This window comes from Strix uralensis, chromosome Z (assembly GCF_047716275.1).
Source record: "Strix uralensis isolate ZFMK-TIS-50842 chromosome Z, bStrUra1, whole genome shotgun sequence".
NCBI lineage: Eukaryota > Metazoa > Chordata > Aves > Strigiformes > Strigidae > Strix > Strix uralensis.
Window position 1 is genome coordinate 81,979,326 of NC_134012.1, and position 15,913 is coordinate 81,995,238.

At 38.0% G+C, this 15,913-nt stretch overlaps 1 protein-coding gene across 8 annotated transcripts in view; it reads left to right on the forward strand.

Annotated features, from left to right (window-relative positions):
* SLC38A9 (solute carrier family 38 member 9) overlaps positions 1–14,692 on the forward strand; it is a 47,229-nt gene extending 32,537 nt beyond the window's left edge. For all 8 annotated transcript variants that reach the window (XM_074855768.1, XM_074855775.1, XM_074855769.1 and 5 more), the window contains 4 exons: positions 1,872–1,985; positions 3,281–3,429; positions 11,009–11,098; positions 12,828–14,692. In XM_074855768.1, the coding sequence (XP_074711869.1) occupies positions 1,872–1,985; positions 3,281–3,429; positions 11,009–11,098; positions 12,828–12,993 (519 nt within the window). In that variant the 3' untranslated portion in view covers positions 12,994–14,692. The remainder of the gene's footprint in view (positions 1–1,871; positions 1,986–3,280; positions 3,430–11,008; positions 11,099–12,827) is intronic.
* The last annotated feature ends 1,221 nt before the right edge of the window (positions 14,693–15,913 follow it).

Genomic DNA, 15,913 nt, shown 5'->3' on the forward strand with positions numbered 1-15,913 from the left:
ATTCTGGGAATAATTTAAAGAAAATGCTATTGCTCAACCTCTGATGGAGGTTGATAGTCCATCCTCAGTGTGACCAGTGCAAGGAGAGTGAAGACTAGAGAAGCATCTTCCAGCTGCATGTAACTGGTCAGCAGGAAGGCAAGGTTGTAGCTGGAAGTGTGTAGCTGCTGGGGGCATGAGGGTCACCTTGGGGTACATGTTAACAGCCTATTGTTGTTTGAAAAATATTATTGGCCTCTTGCAGGCTGATGGGAAAAAGGCATCAATCTTCTACCCCAAAAGCACTGGCAAAATGAACAGGAGATTCCAGTTCCCTCTCTAAAAACTGACTTCCTAATGAACTTTTCTTGAAACTTGTAATCTAGCATTTTTTACTTTCCCCAGGGAACACCTTGCCCTTGGAAGATACCAGGGGAGTGTAGGATATGCTTCTTTTGTCAAGGAGATAGTGTGAAGAAACACTTAGGGAAACATTTCCATGCACAGATGTGAGTAAGCTTTGCCCATGCTCAGTGAGCTGGCTGGAGGCCATAATTATGATCCTGGTTTGGATGCCATATAGTCCTAATAATCTGGTGCTGTGCCTGAGCTACTAAGACTTGCCTCTCAGTCACAGGAAAATAGGGTCATGTATTGAAGCATTACTAGTAATCCTTTAAGAAGCTGATTATTAGCGGCAGCTGAACAAATGGTTTGCTGTAAGGTAATGAGTGTTTTGTAGTGTAGCATAAGCTTATACAGACTATAGTTGGTTAATAACTAGAAACAAATGGTCTCCCACTTTATTTCAAAAAAAAAGAATTGATGTAGAAGAATAATGCACTAAGTACATTGCTGAGGTCTCTGTATATGTGGATTCTGCAATTTCATAAAGCGCTTGAGTAGATTTGCTGCTTGTTTTCCAGTATTAAATGTTGCTAAAAAACTTTGTGTAGTTGACAATTTTTTTATGTGTTAGATACTTTATAAATACAGTCAAAATTTTAAGCATTTAGGTATATGTAACATAGTTAAATACGGATTTATGACCCTAGCTTCAGCACTCTTTTCTAAAAATCTTTGACTGTTATTTAGTGCACTTAATTGGAGTGTTTCTAGATATTCAGTAATAAAGTGGACAGGCTATTTTAAATGAAAGAGTCATTATAAAATGCAGTGCTAAAGCTAAGGGACTTATATACCTCTATGCCTTTCTGTTTTATTTGTGGTTTATTTGCATTTTTTATTTAATGGTGTATTAGCTATGTCTTTCATTATCACACCATTCATAGAGAAGGCCAACGTATTAGTTTCTGGTTTGGAGCCAGTGTGTGTGGATCATCCTCTTAGCTTTCAAAGCAGCTTCTTAAAAAATGTCCTTTATATTATACCTGCAGTTGGGTAGACTGATGTCTTTAATTGCAAGATTTTAGTCCTGATGAGATTTAACATATGGCATTGCTGGACTTTCTGTCTTTGACAGCTGTCTCTGTCCCAAAGCTCTTAGCTGGAATAGGTGAATGCAAGAAAGTAGAGGGTGTTTCTTGTTTGTTTGTTTTAATAAATAGTGCATCCAGCAATAACGTGCTACATCTATTGACATATGTTTCTTAGTGCCTTTTCTGTATGTAGATAGATACATCATACTTGTCTAGCTCCACTTTGGGATATCTTGCTGCAGCTTTCTGATTTGATCCAGGACCAGCTTTGAAGTCCCTGTTCAAGTAATAGAAAGTAAAAGTAAAAATGTAGAAGTAATAGTAATAAATATAAAACAGAAATAAATACAAAAGCAACAGTAGTAGATGCAACAGAAATCTTCTCATGAGGTTTTTCTTTTGCCTGTTTTGGTGTGTCAGTGCTGGCCAAAATAAGATTTTATTTTTCCTCAGGTGAGAGACCTCTCTATTGCATACTTCCTGGTGGGATTAACCTATTTGTATGTTGGAGTGATAATTTTTGCATCTTTCCCTTCACCACCACTATCCAAAGAATGTATTGAACAGGTAAGATACTTTACTGCAGTATATATTCATCCTTGGTCTTTTAATAAATACTTATTAAAAAAAGAACTGTTACTGCTTCTTGCTGCATGACTCATCCTGGCAGACACATCTGTCCTTGACACTGGTCAGTTGGCAAATGCCTCATGGCCACTACCACAAGCAGATGAGTAATACTTGTGTTAGCTCATTTATATTCATGTCTGGTTGCCAGTAGTTCTGTAAAAAACAAGCATTTAAAAAGTACTCTGTGAAAGTGATGAAGGACCAAAATGAACAAGTGAACAGCTGGGGCTTTAATTTCTTTAGCTTCTTTAATCCTGAAAAGTATTATGTTGGCATTTATTTATGTGTGCAATGACCAGTTCCGCTCATTGAGACTGGTTTCAGGTACTCCAGAAAAAGAAATATAGTGCAAATGCAAGCTCGTGTAGATAGGGTAGGTTTGGAGTCTAACTCTGTGGTGAGCCTTGCCAGCAGAGTTCTTCAGATAATAGCACCACATGAAACATCTTGTGAAAGCTATTAAACTCTGTATCTGCTTATAGGCAAGGCTGATCCCCGCACCTTAAATTACTTCAAGAGATAGGAGTTATCAATTGGTGATCCGTTTTATGCCAGGTGTTCCATGTCTGTTGCATAATATTTAGAAATAAAGCAGCATTTAAGGCTTCCTTTGACTGTAGGTTAGTTAGAACTGGTACAATTGTTTAAGCATGAAAGGATTTTTTGAACCATTTGAAATAACTTCATGGGGCAAAATCCACAGTTAAATAATAGATGACAAATGGTTTTTTTCCCCATTTATTTTCTATAGTTATCCTAAGTACTTACAAAGCCATTTTATATGTTCGTGATACTTGTCTTATGCAAGTTCCCACTTGTAGTATATGATCCCTTCCCCATTTGTATATGATGCAGTTTTACTAATTAAATAGCTGTTTTAAATATCTAGCTATGATATGACAAGTAACAGGAGTATGTCAATCCATCTGCCTAAAAAATCAGGTGGCTTTTCCACAGCCATGATTACTTGAGGATGTTCAGAAGATTAGAAAATAGTTCCATCTTTAATCCTAACATGAAAGCTGTCATCGGCCCTGTAATATTAAAAAGTCAGTTGGTATTTGGTGGCAAGGCAATTGTAAAAGAAGGAGAGGGTATTTTCTGTTATGGAGTTCATTTAGCAACTGCAGTTGCTTGGCTTTTATCCCTTTCTTTCTTGCACACAGCTATTAAAGCTCAGCAGATATATATAATTAAGACACCATTGATAAGTGTAACATTCCTATGTTTAGAATTTTCTAGATAACTTTCCCAGCGATGACATCATGTCATTTGTTGCAAGAATATTCCTGCTGTTCCAGATGATGACTGTATACCCACTGTTGGGCTATCTGGCACGAGTTCAGCTGTTAAGACAGTTTTTTGGAAATGCTTACCCAAGGTAAGAAGTCTACTCCTTGACAATAGCTTGGCACACTTTGTTTAACTGGCCTTCTGTTGTCAGATATTTGGCTGAGCTTTCGGGGATTTTCTTTGCTGAATTAGGTAGATTTCAAAAGCTAATTTCTCAGTGTTTGTAGAGTCAGGGGATGACTAGGCATGCAAAATAAACTTGCTTGTAAATCAGGACTGCTGCAGCTTGACAGAGCGGAGTGGAGGGGTTCTTTTGTTGTAGCTCTTCATTTTGTCAATAAACAGGAATTTTGTCAACACTCTTCCTTTGTGTTAGGCATTTATATGGCAAAAGAGAAGTTGTACAGGAAAAAAATTTTGTTCAGTCCACAAACATTTCATCAAGTAGTCTTTAAGCTGTGAAGGACATACAGTCTGGATATTATCCTCTCAGGGTGCCCTGTGTGTTTTGATTGTGCATAATTAGTAATCATCCATCTGTTTTTAAACGGAGCTAATAGCTAAGTGAGCGTTATCTAGGCTGCTGCTATGCTTATAAAAATAGCTTTTCACATGCTAATTTCAGAGATGAGCCACACCCCTGCATTTGTACACTGTCTGAACTCCAGGGAAGAGCTGATCCAGATTTCAATTTTAGTTTTGTTTTCTTTAAAACAAAACCTAGGACATTTATATTTGGTGTATTGTCTGGATTTGTCACAGCTCAGAAGTTGGCATTTATCTCCGAGTTTCTTATTTTATATTGCGAGTTACTGTTGATGGAGGAAAGGAAAAAAATATCCCAGGAAGAAATGTGTATTTCCTCTGTGGCATCAGCTGTAGCATACAGGTCTGGGAAGACATTGTTCCAAGTTTCACGTTTCTTCTGGGTCCTAAAATAGGTAGGAGTACGTCTAGAAATTGGATGCCTAAAATTAGGCAGTGAAATAAGTGCCTACTGTTTTTTGATGCTAAATTGTACGCAGTTTAATGTTGAGGAGATTTTTAGGAACTGCTGCAAGTTACTGTTGGAAACAAGGCCATTGATTAAAGTGCTAAACATGGATTTCACAGCCACTGGGAAATAGCCATGTCCTTTATATTATGTGGATATCCTCTTCCTATCTCCTCCCTCCAGTTACTCCCTGACCAGAATGGTTTTCATTTTCCTTATGCTCTCTCCTAGAACCTACAGCTTTATACCAGTCTCTTCTCAGGTTAATTCCAGCTTGCTGTTTTAAGCCTTCGTGGTATGACGAATGTGATGATGCAAATACTTGCTTGGTACTTGTCTCCTGGATGTTCTGTGGGTAGCTTCACGGACTTTTTTTTTTTTGTAAAAGACTTGTAGAGAGACAAAGTCAAAAATGGTTTCTAGGAAGCCACTTAAATCACTCCAACCGGTAGTGATAAGGTAGTACATTCTGGCTGGCTGTCTGTCTCCCTCTCTAGTATCTGAAATATCTCAAATATAGCACTAAAATCACTCAACTAACCTCCAAGCTCTGGCTTCTGTGTCTTTATAACCAGCAAGGTCAGCCCTTAGTTTTTCTATGCAGTGGGGACTAACTGAAGACTGGTAGCAAGCACAGGACCTGTCTCTGGGAGGGTAGTAACAATTTTCTACGGGGCTGTGAAATACGATGCCTGGTTCTCACCATCAGCTAAAACTGACAAAGATCCTTTAGTAGCACTGTGCCTATATCACCTTTCTAGGAAAAATTTCAGTATTCTGAGTTTTTCCCAAAGCTGCTTTTATGGGAAAACATTTTGCAAATATAAAGAAGTAGCTCTTACTGACATAAACTGTTGTCTCACTGGGGAGCCTATTGATGTACCCTGAAGAGCCTACCTGGAAATACTAAGTTCCAGGGTTTTCTGTAGGAAAATGAGTACTCTACTAGTAGTTGTATACACTTGGCTTCTTTTATTGAAGTCTTCAATGTCCAGGGCTAACAATTCTCAGGCAGTAAGGAGACTGACCTGCATAGCCTCAAGCTTTAGCTCTTAGATGTGTGCATAAGGTGTATGGAGGGGAATATTCCTGATCACTTGACTAGAGAAAATATCTGTGTAAGTAATGAACCAAAAGAATAAAGCAGGAGAAGAAGAGCAGAACAGAAAGTAGGGTTCTGTGCTGTTCTTCTAGAAGAATTAAAAAAAAAAAAGTGTCACAAAATAACAACAAACCTACAGTTTAAGATCTGTACATTTACATTATTTTTCTACATTTTCCTATTATTTTCAGGTTGTAGAAGTGAGGTTTAGGAGTGTGCACTGATGGTACATCCATCCATCTCTTTATGCAGCACATTGGGTAGTGTGCTGAATTCATATTGATTGTGCATTTGAGGATCTCTGTTGGCAGCCTAGCCTCATTTAACCCTGTGACTCAATGTGCTAATCACACATATTTCTATGGGTGCATCCTTCCTTTATTAAGTTTCCTTTGAAGCTGAGAGAATGTTATAAATTTATCTTCTGGCTATAATTGTCCAATTATTCATTTTTTTTACCAAAAAACCCCCCAAATCCCACTCATCCTTCTTTGGTCAAAGTCTCCACTGGAAATTTTCCTATTTTCTTTTTTAAGCCCTGGGTTGCTCCATATGGATGTGCTGCAGGTTTCACATGAACTGGAAGCTCCCTGATATTGAAAGCCAGGCTTCTTCATGTGAGCAGTTGTTTGCAGATGTGGATACCTGCTGCTGCTATGGATGGAGTTAATGGATAGCCATTAAGTTATTAGCTGGAGTACTTGGAATTCTGAATGGATGCGTCTTAAAGCTGGCTATTGATTGAATAGCTTCATCACACACCTGCTTACAGGGCTGCCAGATAATTTTTATTTTCTAGCAGTGACTATGTTGCTCAAATCAATTTGATTCTTTACTTTAACACCTTTTTCTTTACTATTTATCTGTCACTGGATATGATGAAGCATCGAGGTATTAGTTTGCCATTTTTTAGTTCTTAGTCTTCACAATTAGTCTAATCCAAGGCAATTTCTACCAAAAGCAGCATTCTGTTTCATATCTTGGCTTTTGCTGGTAGGCCGTGGATTATAACTGGACTATAATGAGGAACCATTTACTCAACTTCAGGGGAGCTTTTCTTGTCTGAAGACTGATCCCCATGTCTTCTGTCCCACACTTTTTAGATACTTTGCAGAGCTATTTTTCCACTAACAGTGCTTTGCTGTGCTTATCCATAGTGTATCCTACTAACTTGTAATCTTGCAAGAGGAGCAGCTCACCCTCTCCAAATTTAAAAGCTTAAGCAGACAATACATAACTTTTTTTTCTTCCAGGTTTCACATCAGGGATCAGCTGAACAGTGATAGGTTGCTTGTCTGAAACAGAGAGGAAATGAGTAGCATCCTACGTCCTCCAGCAGGCAGAAGGAGAGCAAAAGCCTCCCCTGCTTCTAAGAAGGGGAAATCTCCTTCCTCTTACAAACCAGTATCAGTCACCTGTGTCTCTGCCTATCTTAAAAACAAATAGGTGTGTAGATACGCTGGGCACAGTAGTCTTGTGACAGGTGTCATCACAAAGCCTTCAGCCTTTCTGTGCTTCCTACAAAAGATTTAGAGACAGAAGCATCCTAACTCCTTTTTTCATTTTGCAAAATGTATGCTAGTGTACAGACTACAAAGAAAGTAACGTACTGGGACAAAACCCAAGGAACTGTTCATTCTCTTCTTCTCTCCCTGGTGTTGTAAAGGAAGGCCAAAATGTCATGTAATGGGAAATTACTTTCATTTCTAAAGTCAGATATGTTGGCAATGGCATCATTTAACGGGTTACTTAGGGCCAGAGGCATGGTTTATCTGCTGTGTGTTACGTGACTCTGGATCTACTTACATGTACAGAAAACTTTTTTCTTATTACTGTTACTGGCTCTGGGCTACAGTGATATTTGTGACAGAGAATTCCCATGATTAATTATATGCCATACATAAAATGCTGTGTACAGTCATCTGATCAGTTTTTAAAACTTTTTAACATCTTTCCTGTTCTGAGAGGTTAAATAAGCTGATGGACAGAAATCACTTGGCTTTCCTTAAAGATTGTCCTCCCTTTACTCCATGGTAGCCCAGCAGACCTGCCAGTTCTCCCACAGATGTGTGTCTTCTGATGCGATGAAATACATTTCTGCTGTTTGCATAAGTGTTTAGTTATTTGCTTTTCACCTAGCTTCTGTCTTGCTTCTTAACTGCTGTCATTCATAGTCTTTTGACCAATGTCCCTTGACTGGGATTTCCAGGAAGAAAATGCATTTTTAGATACAGTAACCTTTCAAAAATTCTTACTTAAATGACCCTGTTTTGCTTTTTTCCTTGCTTTCCTGTTTCCCTTATTGTGTGTGTTCACCCTGTGACTCCATGCTGAGTCCATCAGTTCTAATTTCCTTGCATCTGACCTGAGGGGATTTAAAATCAGTTTATTTCTTTAAATGTCCCCTGCCCTTGGTTTCGCCATTTTTGATATGATTCCTACTTCGAGGATGCTGAAGTTAATTAGCTATATGTGGTCACTGGCGTTCAGTGGCTTAACTGTAGCTACCAATTCTGCAGGAGAGAACTTGATAGATCAAGCCCTCTAATGATCTTCTGGCATACCAGGTTGTTTCTCGACTCTGTCAATCCGAAAGGTTAATCTTGCAGTGAGGAAAAAAGGCAAGACTTAGGGGAAGGCCTGATTGTTTTTTACATTTTTTTTTCATCCTCTCTACTGTTGTTTTTGTGGGATTCTGAGATTTTTGCAGGTGAGTGGCGATTCCCTTCATAGAAGAGAACTAGAGTCTTCATCTGCCCAACTGAGAATACTGAGGACAGAATATAAAAGACAAGAGTGCCACGTGCTGCACTTGGATTGCTGTGGATGTGACTCTTTTGTGAATTACAGCCTCCTTGAGGCAATCCAACCTGTGCTTTAGAGTGGCAACCCTAATCAGGCTGCCCTAACAGACAATCCAGCCCTGTCTTGGGCCACCCTACTCTGCTGCCATTGACCATGAAGAAGAAAGTCATGCTGCTTAGAAAACTGCTGTGTGCCAGCAGGGTGGTTAGGTAAAAAGGGGCTAAATCTTTCCACATCTCTAACATCATCTAAATATTTTTCTCCTATAGTCATAATAAGCAGAGGTGGTATGGTTATGCCCCTCAAAAATACTGTTTTCTGATTACCCTCTTGCATTGTGTGGTGACCATTAATTGTACCGTAAGCCAGTGTCAGGCTAAAACAGGAATTTAGATCTTGTTAAAATGTCACAGGCTATGAGAAATGCTTGTCCCTTCTGGAGCACACCTGCATGAAACTTGGTCTTAGGAAAAACACTATCTCAAATAATACAGCTACTAGTAGCCCTTGATATCAGATTCTTCTTTATTCAAAAGGATAGGGTTTTTTTCTAAATGATGCCTTTCTCTCCATTAAGAATGGGACTCTTTCCTGTCTTGGAGCTGAGATGGGCTATGAATATCTACCTAGATAAAAGAAAGGTTTGCCAGTTAAACGTCTGTTGTCCAATAACATAGTTACAACTCGAGCTGTTTCAAAAAGGTAGAAAAAGGACCAAGGATGTTCCAGAGGGAGAAATACAGTGTAACCTGTTACCCTGAAACAAATGGATTTAAATCCTTGTCAGACTTTTTGATTTGGGTACTTGAGGATCCTGCTTAATTGTAACAATTAAAACTGCAAAGCACTACTCTGCAAGTAATGAATTGTTTTGGAAGCTCCAGCATTTTGAGACAATTGTTCTCAATTGAGCCAAAACACATTGCCCCCACAAGCCAATTATTCTTTTCCCAAATCAAGAGTTCAGAAATGTTTCATTTCACACTGAACACACACATACCACTTTCCTTTAGCAGTTAAAAGAGGCTAGAACTAATTTTTTTAAAAGCAACAACTGTGAACTACAAAATCACTTCTTCTGTTTTAAAATATGCCAGAACGAAACACTTCAGACTTTTTTCAGGTTTTCTGCTAAAATATTCTGAACTGACCCAAATTTGCAGAACATTTTTGAATTACTAAGCCTGCATTCTTTTTAATCCCTCTTGCTAAAAAATTAATCTCGGCAAAAAAAGAATGGAAGAAGTGCCGTCATTTTCTGTGTTCATAAACTTTTGGCTTCGATTGTGCTCTTTGACAGTAAAATTTGTGATCTGCCGTATGTGTGGGGAGAGAGGAAGTAATTTTTAATGACAAACACTTTTTTTGGAAACTTCAATTAATTGGCTTTCCTTAGCAGTATTAGAGAAACAGTAAATGTTTGGTCCTTCTTTCCCTAATAAGTCTGATTCTTGGGATTTTATTTTTTATTCTTGGGGTTTTACCAGATTTATATCCAATTACGTTTTGTTAAAGTTTCAGCTGCTCTATTCGCACTGCTGTCTTCAGCCTCTGAGGTACACCTCTTGTACCACTGTTAAAATGTCATGTATAAAATTAAAGATATTTCTGTCTTTCTGAAATCAGTTTTTCAGAGTGAATGTTAGAAATAGTCTGTATCTTAAATTATTCCTTTGTGTTTAAATTACCTCAATTCCCCTAAACTTTAATTACTCTATGTGGAAACTGGCAGCCAGCCTTTCAGCCATGGAAGTGGTCACTTTTGAAAAGCTTGTTAGTTAGTGACATCCTCCATAATACAGATACTTTCTACATTAAGTAAAAATTAGCATTGGCTAACAGGTTTTGTTTATTTTAAGAAATCAAATCCTCCAGAAGAATGAACAAAACCTGTAAGTGTATCTATATATCCTCTTGTGCGAATTCTTTTTTCCCTTCGTAGAAACAGCTGTGTGACCAAAATATCACAGTTTTTTATTGTATTTCCTGACTTTACCTTATGTTAAAATATGCCAACATTTCATATTCTCTAAAGAAAAGTGATACTCTTCTGAGACTCAGTTCTGTGCATAACTAAACTTGAGTTTGTCTGATGCATTAAAACCTGCTTTTGCAGAACAGAAAACCTTAGGTTTTTTCATCCTTAACGCAAAAAGGAAAACAACAGGATACTTGTAAAAATACATTCAAGAAAAATTTCCAGCATAAATAGTACACAGGTCATATATTAAATGACATCCAGCATTCTAAATGTTTGTCCTCTATCAAAATGCATTAGAGTTCAAGTTTTAAGGTGTTATTTCCCCTCTGGTATTCTACATAATGTTTTCCACTTGATGCATCTTTTCCTTTTTTCTGGTTTCCATTAGTTCACTTTGAGCAATTCAGATCATTCTCTGAACAAACTAATTCTTTCTTGTGGGAATTAAGTTATACAGTATTGTTTCTTTGGTATTTGAGTATCCATCTGAAATACTTGAGTGCTGAGTACCACATACGGTGTTTTTCAGAAGAACTGCCAATTTACACATACTTACTCCTTAAGACTATTTTGAGTCAAAACACTAGATATTTAAGAGTTTGGCAGTCTGAATATTCAGTAGATGTTATGTTTGGTGTGAAATTAATTAGTTTTAATAGTGTGAGTCCTGCAAATGCATGCACTGTCTATGTACCAGTTAAATGTTACTGTAAATGAAGGGCAATGGTGGCATTTTGTAATAAATACAGCATAGATTTTAACACTCCTTCCTCACTTTCCTGTAGCATTTTCCATGTGCTCAGCCTGAACGTAGCAGTTGTAGGAGCTGGAGTAGCAATGGCAAGATTTTATCCAAATATAGGAGGTATCATAAGGTGAGTGTTGCTTGCACAGTGAACTTGCCTGTGGTGTTGCTGCATGTTTGCCCCTTGATGTTGAAAAGGAACAATATGAGTGCAGGTAATTGTATCTTTATATTTTGTGAGGCTTACACCTTTTTAAGTTGTAAATATTGGTTTAGGAATATAAACAACCGGTTCTCTTAAACTTCAGACAAACAGCTACCTGTAATTATGCGCCTGTATCTGAAGTGATTGGGATGATTCTCCAAGTTGCACTGGACCTGTATCTGAGGACCTTGTAACTATACATGTGAAAGAAAATGTTGTCAGTAGAAAAGTTGCTTGGTTATTGTATGGCTTCTCCCCTGTTTTTGTTTTGTGTTAAGACCATTTGAAGCTGTTTTGAAAGTCCATAATAAAAATTCAAGAAAGCAAGTAACTTCAAAGGGAAAAGTGACATAAAAGTTTTACTTCTAAATAATACCTTAAATTTACCATGTTAATCAACACCTAGGATTTCTGTAATTGAGAAAGATTAGAGGAAACAGTCTTACAAGTTTTATTTTCTACGTTTGACATCACCATTTTTGTAATCATTGTCGTTCATTCCTAATTTGCATCTTTCCTACAGCAACCAGGAGAGGGAGGTGTTTAAAAATACAGAAATCTGCAATTATAAAACCAGAATGACAGGCTTGGATCTTACCAGAGAGCAAAATAACTTACTTTTGCTCAGTGACTGATCTTTGAGGTTTTTTCCATTTCCTTTTTTTTCTACATCATCTTTTAGTGAAAATTTTTATATTCCAGTAATAGAGATGGTCTAGTTATTAATTCCAAACAAATACCATGCAATACATTTATCTGTTTGCAAACTGATCCTGACCTCTGCTAATACGTTCATACTGTGCATAGTAACTAAACATTTTGAACAGTGAACTTCCAGCTGATAAATTGTCTATATGAAGCCTGATGCAATTTGCTGGTTTTGTGTTTTAGATAGTTACTCTGTATTATGATGTTTCCTCTGTCTAAAAGGAATGTTCAAATATTTGAAATAAAAGATGTTGTTAGTTAATAATGAACATTTGGCTGCAGTATAGCTTAGTAGGTGGAAACTCACAGTAGTGGAAAATAGTGAGAAGATTTTGGTAAGCAAGGGAGTGGTCAGAAAAAGAGTAGTTAAATGTTTCACTTGCTGTGGTTGATCATGTTACCAAGAGGGTATGCTGATCTTTTCAGGTCTGGAGAATGGTTTGCTAGGAGTTCATTAAATAAATTCAAATAAAAGTTGCAGATACAGGATTTCTATGCTTACATGCTTTAAAATATGTCCTCAGATGGCTGGGGTGCAATGAGATTTGCAGTTCTGACAGTAAAGGATGCACTGTCCAGTCTTTTTCTGTTGCATGTTGACAAATTTCCTGAAAGAAAGTAGAAACATCAAGTCAAAGATAGGGAGTCAGTCCCCAGAAGCATCTGGGGATGTGACTGAAACATCAGAGGCATGTCAGAGTGCAGGTATAGGGGAGCCAGGGGAGCAGGGGGCTGAGCAACACAGAGGGGGATAGTTAAATGCCAGTGAAGGAGGTGAAGGACAGCAGGTAACAGAAATTGATGTTTAGGGACTGCAGATAGTTATTGTTTAGCCAGACTGTTCATTGATTTGAGGGGGGGAAATGACAACAAGAAATAAGAGTTAACACAAAGCATTCTTTTTTTTTTTTTCCTTTTCTTTTTCCTCCCCCCCCCCCCCCCCCAGATACTCTGGAGCAACATGTGGTCTGGCCTTTGTATTCGTGTATCCGTCCCTCATCTACATGATCTCCCTGCATCGTGCTGGGCAGCTGACGTGGCCAGCATTGATCATTCACATCTTTATAATCCTCCTTGGACTGGCTAATCTGATTGCACAATTCCTATTGTGAAAACTCCCCCTTCTCCCTGTGGCTATCACAAGTGGTACTGTGACATTTAGCAGCAGCCTTGAGCAACACTGTCATGCATGAGAGCAAACAGTCCTCAATATGATCTTGAGAAAAGCTGCACCTTTGAAACAAATTCAAAATACATCTTTCAGGCCCTTGACAGGAAACCTGTCTTGCTCTTCTAAAAACACAATTTTGTGAGGAGTGATATGGTTCAGATTTGAGTGAGCTAGTTCTCCTGGTTTTGTTGAGCATACATCAAAGATTAATGAAGCTCAAATATATTAATTTTTTACATCACACTTCTCAAAACACACAGCTTTCAGCCTCAGGCTGTAGAACTCCTCTTTTCTCCAAAGGAACTGTCCTTACCTTTATACAAACATACTTTCACAGTATTGTTCAGTGACTGTTTGAAATGCTCTTTTGTTGTAGTTATTTTCCTGTTTTGTTTGGAAAAATAAGAAATTATTGTCTGTCCCCCCTTTTTTTTCCTAGGTTAATTTATAGTCATTTGGATCAAAATGCACTCTTAATTTTGAATATGCTATTAAATTGTTTTGGCAGTGTTTTTTCTCTAGGAAATTCCAACTAAGAGAAACAATAAACTCATGTCTCAGTGTTTTATTCAGAACCAATATGTACACAACATATTTGTGATTTTACAATGAAAAAAGTTAGGAGGATAAAAAAAATCAGAACAAGACAATTAAAATTAGAATTCCAGGCTTGACCTCACTTCAACTCTGTTAACTGAGCTATTACTATGCTGTGAAGTTGTTTTGTCAGGAGTTGCATGTGGATTTATGGATGCATGTTGGACACAATGTTCATCACAGGCTTGCTCCTTCCCTTGTAGGGACTTACTCTAGTGATTACTCGCTATGGTCTTCCACTACATTACTGTAAACATTTTGAATGTGAGCAGAGAGACAAAGCTAGCACTCTTCAGGATTGTGAACTAAATCAAATAATTTAAGTTTTAAATAATTCCTAACAGAAGCTGGAAGAATCTGGGAAGGGTTTTGTTGTGTTGGGGTTTTTTTTGTAACTTCTTGTTTACTAACTAAGAGGATGTACACGTGTAAGCACTCAGATGCTTTCCTTCACCTACTGTCTGTGAGGCTGAGTCTTAACCTAAAACATGCAATAATTAAGTTGCCAGACTCCAGTGTAACGTCATCTTTTGTGGTTGGAGAGAGAGTAAAAACTCCTTTTTGTACAGAATTTCAGTGTATTAAAATAATCAACAAATGTGGAATAATTGAAAGAGGACTTGGAACAATGCTAAATTCTAAAGAAGAAGAAAGTTGGTGTCATGCACTATTTGTGAAGTAGGAGGTGAGTTGGGAAAGACAGTTACATTGCAGGGTAAGAGACCATATATTCATCAGAAAGACAATGAAAAGCATAACCCAGATTATTACCATGCTTCTCTGGGAAATGATACAAATTTTTGTAGTAAAGATGTAAATCCTTTTGTTTGAGTTAGGGTCCTCATACTGTGTGTAGGACACCGACTTGCATATGTGTCCTCTAATTTGTATGAAATATAAGATCATACGGGTTGAAATATCTGCAGAATGGAACAGTTATTTCAGATTCTTACTTTTTTTCTCGTGAAACTTTTTGTGCCTTTAATTCAGAATTGGGAGAATGCGTCCATCATCTGTTCTATATTAGAGAGAAGTATTTGTCCCATCCTGGTCATTTTCCCTGTGTATACTCTTATCTTCCACTGCTTGGTTTCCTTATTCTCTGGGGCATATCTGTCCACCCTTTTCACTGCTGACAGTGAGTGTATCTTGCAGTGCTGACACCATTACCACTGGCCAACATACCTGCCACAGGGACTGGGTCTGACCTCTCCCATAAAATACTTCCCTGAATGTCTGGATAGTCATCACTGAATGTAACTTGATGGCTGCATTCCCTCAACATTCTCAGCAGTGTATTTCACCAATTAAACCTGTTGGGTTTTTTTCACTTTCCAACAAACTAGTTCTTCCCAACAAATTTTACAAATTTACAGTTCCACAACTGTAGTAAGTTGTTAAATGCTTCGGAGTTATTTGATACAGAAGAGAAGTACGTGAACACCAGAAGGAAAAGACAAAAGATGCAGGATTTCAAGCATCATTGGCTCATTCACATTACACTTCTGTGCTTATTTATTATAGATTCAGCACTTAATTTAGGTGCAAGCCCTGATGAGTGCAGGTACTTCAATTTGATTATGACCTTCCATGTTTCATCTGGATATGAATCCTTGCCGTTGAAGCAGATAGTAAAATGCCCATTGATTTTAGCAGAATTAAATTCAGTTAGGATCTAGTAGTTCAACAGAAATTCCCAAGTAAGATGGAGTTCAAGGTGAAGTGTCTTAATTGCATCTTCTGTTTGTGTCTTTTCCAGTTGTGTGATGTACAATGATTTTTTTTTTTTTTTTTTTTTTTTTTTAATCCTGTGTTTGGGTTGGAAGGGACTTTAAACATCATCTAATTCCAACCTGGCCTTGAACACTTCCAAGGAGGGGGCATCAACAACCTCTCTGGGCAACCTGTTCTAGTGTCTCACCACCCTCACAATGAAGAACTTCTTCCTTATATTTAATCTAAATCTACCTTCTTTCAGTTTAAAACCATTACCCTTCATCCTATCCCTACACTCCCTGATAGAGTCCCTCTCCACATTTTCTGTAGGCCCCTTTTAAGTACTGGAAGGCTAAAGTCTCCCTGGAGCCTTCTGCAGGCTGAACAACCCCAACTCTCTCAGCCTGTCCTCATAAGGGAGGTGCTCCAGCCCCCTGATCATCTTTGTGGCCTACTCTGGACCTGCTTGAGCAGGTCAATGTCCTCTGTATGTTGGTGGCCCCAGAGCTGGACACAGCACTGCAGGTGGGGTCTCATGAAGGCAGAGT